We start from the raw sequence: 10,529 nt of genomic DNA on the forward strand, positions 1-10,529 counted from the left end.
TGCCTGTGTGCGGCGGAGCAGCGCGAGCGGCTCAGCTGTTCAAACCTCGGTCAGTTCACACTGAGACACACTGACACGGTTTACTTTGTTTATAACGGAAGTCAGAGAGGAGTTTATTGTCCCGTGTTTGTCCCGGTATTTATCCCGGTTATTGTCCCGGAGTTCCTCCGACTTTCTCCCGGTGTTTGCTCCGGAGTTTGTCCCGCAGAGGAATGTGAGTGTCGGGTTGTAACGTCGCTGACAGTCGGTCAGATTCACGGTTCCTGTTCTGGGTCCATCTGTGCCGTTAAACCGGAGAAAGAACCGGACCGACCCGGCATCACCCGTCCGGTCCCGGTGTCGGTGTTTGGAGCCAAACGGAACCCCCATCCCGGGTTTAAAATGCCGGGTCTGAGCGGACTGGTCCTCCTGAGTCTGTGTCTGAACCTCCACACATGCCGGGGCTTCCCCAACAAGCTGCCCGAGCTGAGCGCCTCGCAGCCCGGACACTTCTCCTTCACCGACCCGCTGCTGGACTACGACCGGCTGGATGAGGAGCTGGGCGGCGGCGGGGGGCGGAACGGGACCGGCGGCGGGACGGAGGAGGGCTGCGGGCCGTGTGAGCCGGACCTGTGCCCGGAGACCCGGAGCTGCCGGGCCGGCCTGGTGCTGGACTCCTGCGGCTGCTGTAAGGAGTGCGGGAACCTGGAGGGTCAGGCCTGCGACCCGGGGGACCGCAGCGTCTACTACGGGCTCTGCGGGACCGGGATGCGGTGTCGGGCGGACCCTCGGCTCGCAGGAGGAGTAGAGGAGGATGAAGAGGAGGAGGAGGTGTGTGTGTGTGAGGAGCAGGAGGCGGTGTGTGGCTCTGATGGAGTCACATACATGAACATGTGTCAGTTCAGAGAGGCCGCGTTCTCCAGACCTGAGTTGCAGACCAGAGGGAGGGGGCCCTGCAAGACCGGTACCACACCTGCACACACACACACACACACACACACACACACACACACCTGTCTGTCTATATACCTGTCTGTCTGCACGTCTCATGTCAGAGTCACAAAGTTGTTTACAGGTCACAGACACAGACCACGTCAATAATATAAAGATTTCAAAATAATGCTTCACTGTATGTGATGGATGGAGGATTAGGAAGAATGAAGGGATGAGGACTGAGAGATGGAGGGATGATAGGATGTACAATGACGGGAGGAAGGTTGAGGGATGAATGAATGAGGGTTGAAAATTCACCAATTCATTCAGAACGGACCCACGGCCCACTTTGGGACAGAGACCCACCAGTTGGGAACCACTGCTCTGATGACACTCAGCTCATCTCCTGTTTCCAGGGTAACTGAAACGTTCGTTCGTGCTTCAGCTCATAAACCTCTCGTCGTCCGCACTGAGCATGTGCAGCTCCTGACCCGGTGGCTGCTTTCATTATCAGCTCCAGAAGAAATCATGTGTTTCATTATTTTCACCAAATCAGGCAAAAGAATTTCTGGATTTATGAGCCTGACGTGACATGTTATCGCCCCGGGCGATCACTGCCTACTGTTGAAGTTATTTCCCTCACATAAAGCTACAGAGCTAAAGTTTATGAAAAGAAACAACAGACCTTTAAATGACTCAGAGTTCAGCTGGTTTCATGCGGGACACAGACGCTGCTCTCCTGCGTGACGTCCTGTGTTTGTTTGATCAACCCAACCTCCCTGCTCAGCGCTGACTTTCACTCTTTTTACACTTCCTTCTTGACTCTCGTCAGTATGTTTGTCACGTGGTCGCATTCTTGTGCGTTACTTTTCGTAGGTACACGTACGAGCAGTGTACGAGAAACGCCTGTTGTGGTTTTGTCTTTTTGGATAATTGTAAATGTTGATCATGTGAACAGCTGTCAGACAGATGTGGAGCAGTAAAAGACAAGTATTAAGTTACAGAAAATACAAATACTCAAGTGAAATACAAGTACCTTAAAATAGTACTTAGTTACTTTTCACCTCAGCCTGTGTGTCTGCGTCTGTGTTTCCTGTCTCTGTGCGTTTACATGCTGTGATAAACTTTATTAGAACAATGATGGTGAAGATAAATCAGGCTGCAGTGTCGACACACTGCTGTAACATCAGTGATGTAATCCATCAGATTAATCAATAACTGTTAAAGTTATGTGCTGATCAATAACTCCTCTCTGTGTGTTTTAAACTGCTGTATTCTGACGTTCAGTAGAAACCAAACAGGAGCAGATGTCAGATCTACAGTCAACAATCAGTTTCATGTGTTTCCCTCCAGCTGAGAAAAATATTCACTTAATTCATTCACATTCACCCTGCTGAGGCCGCCGCCGCCGCCGCTGCTGCTGATTCAGAACGGGCCTGCTCATCAGGACGGTCGGACCAGGGTACTAATTACTCAGATATCATACGAGGTGTTGTGTGAGGACACGATGCTCAGATAAAGTCCACTGAAAACAGACGTCGTGTATCAGAACACAAGGTGTGGACACACCAAACTGACATCAAAGAACTAGCGGTGACGAAAGCCAACTGTTGCGTCATCTTCGTTGCCTCACGTCGCCCTGTGTCAGTTGCATTTGAACACACTACACGGACTACATCCGACGGCCAAGTAGCACGTACGTTCTGCGCCTGCGTGAGAGAGAGTGGAGTGAGAGAGTGGTACATCCTGTCAGCCGAGGGGTTTCCTATCTGTGCAGCCGAGCACCGCAGCACCTCCACGGACTATTACATCCAGACGGTCCCGGTGTTTCCTCCGCAGGCTCCACTTCACTCAGCTGCCCGATAAACCCGCTGCTTCTTCCCACTTTAACCTGAATAACAAACCAGGGCTCGGTGCTCCGGTTGGATCCAAACGGAGAGCCGGGGCTAGCTCAGAGACTAGCGGAGGCTAACTGGCTGTGCTTCCCTCCGGTCATGCTGCGGCTAACGCTCCGCTAGCCGCTCCCAGCTAGCTCCGGTTTGTTATTCAGGTTAAAGTGTGAAGAAGCAGCGGGTCTGTGGGGCAGCTGAGTGAAGTGGAGCCTGAGGAGGAAGCACCGGTTAGCCCCGGTTTCACTACAGGCAGATTCACTCGCTACAGGGGCGAGGAAATAAAACCTGAACAGCCAATCAGAGTGATCTCTCTCACCAACAAGCTCCGCCGCCGATTCAACATGCTCAATCGGCCGAAAAGCTGCCAACGCCAAAGTGCCGACGGTGCGGGACACACCGCAAAAACTAGGGCGACAGACGCTCACCGACGGCCCGACTTTGGTCGACGGCCGACCGTCGGCTTGGTGTGTCAGGGCCTTTAGTTTCTTCTTCTTCTTCTTCTTCTCATGAACACATCACTCCAGTTTCAGTCTCTTAACATGGCTCCCAGTGTGTTATAGGACAGATCTTACTGACTCTGTTAAGGCCCTTCATGGTCTCTCTACCAGCTGTGTCTCTGACCTCTTCGTACCGCACACGCCAGGATGAACTCTGAGGGCTCTGGTCGGCCGAGTCAGTGATCTCTGATTTTAAGCCCCTTCTTCAAACAGACTTTTATCAGAGAGTCTTTAACGATTTTACTTTAAACTGTTTTTATTTCCTCAGTTTTTATAAACCAAAGTGTTTTTATCAGTTTGTTGGAAGTTGTAGGTTTCGTGTCTTTTCTGTTTTAGTTATTGACATGTAAAGAACTTTGTGACTCTGTTTGGAAAAGCACTTCATAAATAATAATAGAGATGATTATTCTCTCCCATTAATCATCTGACCCCTCAGATTTACCCAGTGACCCTTTGGAGGGGCCCGACCCTGAGGTTGGGAACCACTGGACTGAACTACTGACCGGTTGCTGATCAATAACTGATAATCTAATAATATCATATAATATAAGACTCACAGGGACATTTTTCTGTGCAACAAATACTTTAACTGTAAAGACACTGTGCTGTGATCCTGCAGCACTTTGACTGGTCACAAAGTATTTTATTATTGTTGTATTGGTACATTTACTGAAGTAGAGTTAAATCAGGCTGCGTGGAGCCACAGTGCTCATACATGTAGTGCCTTAACATCACATGAATCACTTTAAACTGAGTCTCTTTGTTTTCAACTGCTGTTTTTCTGACGTTCAGTAGAAACTAAAGAGGAACAATCAGTTTCATGTGTTTCCCTCCAGCTGAGAGAAACATTCACTTTATTCATTTACTTTTCCTCTGCTGCTGCTGCTGCAGAGGAAACCTTTGCTCTGAGCATGTCTCACTTCACTGTAACTGTGTCTGAGCGTCTCTCTCCGTCCCGTCCCGTCCCCTCCCGTCCCCTCCCGTCCCCTCCCGTCCCGTCCCGTCCCGTCCCCTCCCGTCCCGTCCCGTCCCGTCCCGTCCTGTCCCGTCCATCAGCAGATCTGCAGAGGGATTTGTTGTAAATTAGAAACATCAGGAAACATCAGAGGGAAGAGTCCTCTCCTTATGATGTCATAAATCATCAAACATTCAGTAAGAAGCAGATGTGAAGCATCCAAACACAACATGTGGCGACATGTGAACTGATCAATCCACATGTGCTGTTGAAATGAGCCGACAGGGAGTTTGTGAGTGATGTCATCAGTGATGTCATGAGTTACTTTCTGAGAAGACCACCATGAAAATCTGTCTGTGTGAATCACTGAGTGACAGTGATGAAACTGTGTGCAGCTGACAGACACACATTTGAAAGTGTCACATACATATGCACTTCTAAAAAATGAACTGACTGGTTTCCAGTAAGCTGATTTATCGAGCCCAGTCTTACTCCACAGTCGTCGAAATCTGGAGCTTGGGCAGCAACTTGCTGTGTCAGAAACCAACGAAAATGGCGTCCATTAATGTCGGCATGATACACAGCTGGTTGCCGTTTAATGGTGCCCAGTGGTGTCAGGGGGGAAACGTGGGACAAGGACGAAGGTTAAGGCGGCGAGAGTCCGACAGGGGCGGGCTGGAGGTGTGGTGGATGGGTCCAACCAACATCGACTTTCACCTGAGAGAACAGTGTTCACTTCCTGTAAGATTCTTAAGCCAAACCCTGTTCATGAGGTCATGTGTTTCTAACCTGCAGCTGATGACAGTATATATTCATCATGTATCATCAGGTGTCTCAGGCTGCTGTCAGCCCTAGAGTGGTCTCCTCTGGTCTGAATCAGGGACTCATGTTGTTCCAAAGTTGTATAATTGCCTAGAGTTGGTTCGTGTTCTCACGGCAGCATTTACAAGAGGACCAGATCAAATGCCTTGTGTGAGAAAGCTGCTCTTGATTGGTCAGAATTTCCATGTGGGAAAAATCCAGGAAGTAAAGCAAACGTTGAAGAAGAGTACACTTGCAAGATAAATGTGACACTTTCTAATGTCACAATGGAGGGACAACTACGCAGGTTGATTTTAGCGCTGCTCATCGTGGACTATATTGCTGTCATTGTTCATTTTAGTCAAACCATACAGTTTGAAAACGAGGCGCGGCTCCAACTAGAAAACAATGTTTTGATGCATTGGATGTGCTGAATGTGCATATTAAGGCAGTACAGGAGGAGGTGCACATTAATAATCCTCCAGGACTGTAACATGCTCATGTTTAACCCAAACAATGTGTCATGTGACTGCAGTTGCTTCACATCCAGGTCGGAACACCTTCTCACCACAAACCAACCGCACCAGAGTTCCTTTGGAACCAGACTGAGACCACCTCTTCAAGAAGGTCTCAGTCTGGTTGTTTTGGTGTGTTCACACCTGCACAAATGAACCACACTGAGGGGGCAAACCAGCTGGAGTTAGACTGAACCGAACCAAACAGGACAGGTGTGAAAGCACCTTTAGAGGAGCCTGGTGTGTAGTTCAGGGATCCTGGGACAGAGGAGAGTTCTCAGTGAACTCACAGAGCCCTGACTCTGGATCAGTTCTGCTCATTACTGAATAAACAGAGACGTGATGGAGGATCAGGTCTGACTGTGACCCTCCTGTTCAGCCTCACAGCTCCACCCTCCTCTGTGCTCTGTTCACACCAACACTACAACACTGTTATACTCCACCTCCACCCCTCTGCTGCTGTCTGTCCTCCATCTGTCCAGCTGTGTTCAGACTCACAGAGGTTATTCTAAATTGTGCTGCAGATCTGTGCAGCTTAATAAAAGGAGCAATGTGTGTGACATGCTGCAGCAGACATGTTGAATATTTACACCTGCGCTGGGACAGGCTCCACCCCCTGCGACCCCCAACAGGATCTGTGGTTACAGAAAATAAATGAATGAATTACTTAATTATAGGAATAATTAAATGAGTAGATTAGATGACAGGTGTGTGTTTGTGATCGTCACCTTATTCTATCATTTTATATTTTGTAAATATTTCTCAAAATATCACGACTCCACAGATTGTTTCCCTCACAGCCTCACAGTGTGTGTGTGTGTGTGTGTGTGTGTGTGTGTGTGTGTGTTGTGTCAGTAATTACTCAGAATATCAGATCTGTGAACAAAAAGCTCTTTCAGCACATTCCTCAGTTTTAATGGAGAGAAGAGAAACACAGTGAGAGCAGCTCCACCTTCGTCCCTGCTCTCCTTTCCTCTTCACTTCCTGTTCACACTGACCCAGAATAAACCTGGTTTCCTGTCGGTCTGAACGGAGGTTTTCTAACTCTGATTCTGACCATCAATCCCTCAGAAACTATTCCAGTTATTTTCTGTAGTTTCATGGATAAAACTAATAGATAAGAATCATTTTAAGAACGTGCTCACAGATGTTTTCATCGTGTGTTTCTGCAAACCTCAGATTCGTGACATTTGTACGTAGTTATGTTGAGACACTCGACGTCTCACCAACACTGTGGTTAACGTCTGGTTGTGGTCAGAAAAACATCATGTTTGTGCCTAAAATACCTGCAGACAGATCCAAGAATGATGTGTACGCACAAAAACCCTGCGCTCGCCTTTTCCCACACATGAACTGGTATTTATACAGACAGACAGTGAACGCCTCACACTGACCTCAGATCAGCTGTCACATGCTTTCAGCTCAGATAGCTGCAGGAGAGGTGATGAAGAGGAGGAGGTTAAATGTCATTATGGAGCCTGAGAGCAGTGTTTTTAGGTTGTTTAACTGATGATTATGTTTGTGCTGCTCTGTACACTGTGACAGCCTGTCAGTGATCAACGATGAGCACTGTGAATGAATATGACCTTTAAAAATGATGAAGACTGAAATTTTACCTCAATGACACAGAACTGTGATGAGTTAGTGGTGCAGAGGCTTGAGATATGTCATGTGTGGTGACAGCTGCTCTGGTGAAGAACCTCGCCCATGTGAAACAATCATATTTCTCACTGACAGGTCTGATGCATGCTGCAGGGGCACAAACATAAGGCCCAGGTCAGGGGGCGCAGTCTGAGCTGGAAACACAGCAACCAGTCCCCAAACACCCCCCCCCCCCAGAAGTTTGGCAGCTAGATAGCCAATGGAAACACAGCAGTGTCTGGCATCAGAGGGAGCCACACAATGTGCTGTGACAACATTAAGTTAAGAGCCGCAGCTGCTGGAGGATGAATTTAAATTCTTTCTCTTTAGTTTGAAGGGTTTGTTCAAACTGTCCCTGCAGTGAGACTCCTTCTGTCTTCTGTTGTCTTCACACACTGTTTGATAAACCTGTCTCACTGCTAATGTCTGCTGCACAAACAAAAGCTGGTTGTTCACTTCCTGTCCCCAGGGGACACTAATGAGACACGAGACAGACGTGAAGGAGACGCCACATTCAAGAGACGTCTTCATTTGTTTTTGACGTCCTCTGTCTGTCTGTCTGTCTGTCTGTCTGTCTGTCTGTCTGTCTGTCTGTCTGTGTGCCTGTCTGTCCCTCAGTCCCCATCATTAAGGTCCCCCCTCACAGCCAGGTGAACGGGACAGGAAGTAGTCTGGTCTTCCTCTGTGAGGTCTTTGCGTTCCCGATGGCACTGGTGGAGTGGAGGAAGGAGGGCCAAGACGTCATCCTGCCCGGAGACGACCCCCACATCTCAGTCCAGGTGATGACACACACACACACACACACACACACACACACACACACACATCAGCCAATCAGAGCGTTTAAAAACCACCTGCGGTCTCATCACCTGTCTGTCTCTCTGTCCACAGTCTCGGGGCGGTCCTTTGAAGTTCGAGCTCTCCAGTTGGCTGCAGATCGAGGGGGCGGGGCTAGAGGACTCAGGAACCTATCGCTGCATCGCTCGTAACAACTTGGGATCAGTGTCGGCCTCGGCTGTACTGGGAGTACTGGGAGCAGGTGAGACAGGCTGGGACCCCGAGACTCTGTCGTCTGGTCTTCATCGTGGAAAATAAAAGTCGTTAATAAATATTTCATCACATTTTTCATTAAAGACGTCCTGCAGTTAAAATCAAGGTTTGAACTCGTCCACACGCAGCCTTCATTTATTCTATTCATTGTTTATGCTACAAGACACATTGTGACTGAGATGAGCAGTCAGCCTGGGTTTGTGATGTCACTAACCTGAGGAACCAATCCTGTGAACTTTGCTGACCGAGCTTTTCATAATGCAGCTGAAGGGAGGGAAATCAGTGGAGAAGCAGGTGTAGCTTTATATATGTATATGTATATTTTACATACTTTCTATATTTACACATCTTTAATCATAGATTCTAAATATGTCTTCCCAGTTTTTAAACATTTATTATAAAGTTTACATATTTTTTTTGTTTTTTTTACATACTTTGAATTTATTTTAAACTCTTTTACATAAATTATCTTTTTTTTTATTCTTTTGTAGAAATTATAAAACTTTTTTGATTATTTAGCATTTTATTTAAATATTTTTGCATTTCTCACATTTTAGATATTTTATATTTAATTTTTTTTTTTACATTTTTTATATATGTATCGTACAGATATATGAATATTTTCCAACTTTTTTACAAGTTTCACATATTTTTGTAGTTTATGTTTTTTTTAAAATATTCTACAGTTTAATATTTTATAAATGTATTTTACAATTTTTGAATATTTTACAACTTTTCATACATTTTACAAATCCTTTTCGTTTCATAACTTGTCTTCCTGTCTGTCTGTTTGTCTTCCTGTCTGTCCCACCGTCAGAGGAGCTGTCGTCCTACCTGGCCAACAGCGTGTCAGAGATGAAGCAGCTGATGGACGCCACAGACTACGACCAGGACTTTTACTGAGGCACGTGTGATGTCACTTCCTGCCGTCTGACGCCATTTGGCTTCCCTTCAGCAGAGACAGTAAAAACATGATGACATCACACTGAAGGACGACACAGACAAATATTGATCATGTTATTTTATTATTAATATTATCTCAGTGATGTATGTTATTGTTACTCTGACGCCACAGTGGGCGGAGACACGGAGGCTCAGCATGTTGAACGTGTTGATGATGTCACAGGTTCAAGCCTGAGTCTTCTGTTGGCTCGTCACTGTGAAACAAACTTTATCTTATTAATAAAATAATAAACTAAAGTTTGTGTTTCTTCTCTGTGCGGCTGTGTCGCCTCGTCACGTCACATGTTCAGGAAGACATGAAAATATGCAGCGTCTTGTTGCTGACAGGGTGATGTCAGCGCACATTTCAATATATATATTTTACATATTTTTATATATTTAACATATTCTTTGTGTGTATAGATATTTAACACATTTTGTCATATTTTTTTTTTTTTTTTTACAAATTTTTTTGTTTTTAAACTTTTTTATATTTTATACATCTTAACATTTTCTATATGTTTTCATTCTTAATTTTTGTAATACATTTTTCATATTTTTAATTCTTTATACATCTTTGCATTTTTAACTTTATATGTCTTTCCATGTTTTTTATATTTTTTATATATATCTTACATATTTAATTAAAAAAAATCATATTTTTTATTTTATATTTATTTACAGTTTATATATATATCTTTTTAAATGTTTTATATTTTACAATTTTTATATTTATTTTACATATTTCTGAATTTTACATATTTTTATTATATTCTACACACTTTTTATATTTTTAATATATTTTACATATTTTTCACATTTTTATATATATGTTGTGTTTTTTTCACATTTTTTCTACATTTTTCATATATTTTTAATTTAATACATCTTCACATTGTTTAATATGTATATTTTTTCCTTATCTGAATATTCTATGATTTGTACATATATTTCACACAGTGGTTATAAACATATTTTATACATGTGTTGTACACATTTAAGAAGAAGAAGCAGTATGTGCAGCTGAGGCGCCCTGAGTCTGTGTTCCTGCAGGATGTTGGTATCAGGACATTTCCTCCTGCAGGGATCAATAAAGTTTAACCTCCTGAATATTTTGGGAGTGTGCGCTCACACTGACCCTGAGTCTGCTGGACCCAACACTGACACAGTTTAAAGACAGAAACCTGATCAGCTGACAGACAGCAGGACTTCCTGAAGCCGTCCTGACACACTGACAGACGGCAGGAAGTGGAGACTCCTCAGAGAGCTGCAGCCGTCAGGAGATCTGTCTGAGTTTCCATCCACAGGAAACTCTACAAACATG

General features: G+C 45.0%; 1 protein-coding gene across 1 annotated transcript; it reads left to right on the forward strand.

Annotated features, from left to right (window-relative positions):
* LOC126393819 (kazal-type serine protease inhibitor domain-containing protein 1-like) lies at nt 1–9,453 on the forward strand. Its single transcript, XM_050050189.1, has 4 exons — nt 1–943; nt 7,832–7,992; nt 8,105–8,252; nt 9,081–9,453. The coding sequence occupies exons 1-4, from the start codon at nt 382–384 to the stop codon at nt 9,164–9,166; spliced, it is 957 nt and encodes a 318-aa protein (XP_049906146.1). The 5' UTR covers nt 1–381; the 3' UTR covers nt 9,167–9,453.
* The last annotated feature ends 1,076 nt before the right edge of the window (nt 9,454–10,529 follow it).

The sequence above is a fragment of the Epinephelus moara genome, chromosome 8 (genome assembly GCF_006386435.1).
Source record: "Epinephelus moara isolate mb chromosome 8, YSFRI_EMoa_1.0, whole genome shotgun sequence".
NCBI lineage: Eukaryota > Metazoa > Chordata > Actinopteri > Perciformes > Serranidae > Epinephelus > Epinephelus moara.

What these genes read in the sequence shown, in the direction of transcription:
- LOC126393819 (XM_050050189.1), top strand. Translation starts at nt 382, where the DNA reads ATGCCGGGTCTGAGCGGACTGGTCCTCCTGAGTCTGTGTCTGAACCTC. An exon ending in ACCCCCACATCTCAGTCCAG is followed by an intron (nt 7,993 to 8,104) that starts GTGATGACACAC and finishes CTCTGTCCACAG; the next exon opens with TCTCGGGGCGGTCCTTTGAA. An exon ending in ACTGGGAGTACTGGGAGCAG is followed by an intron (nt 8,253 to 9,080) that starts GTGAGACAGGCT and finishes TCCCACCGTCAG; the next exon opens with AGGAGCTGTCGTCCTACCTG.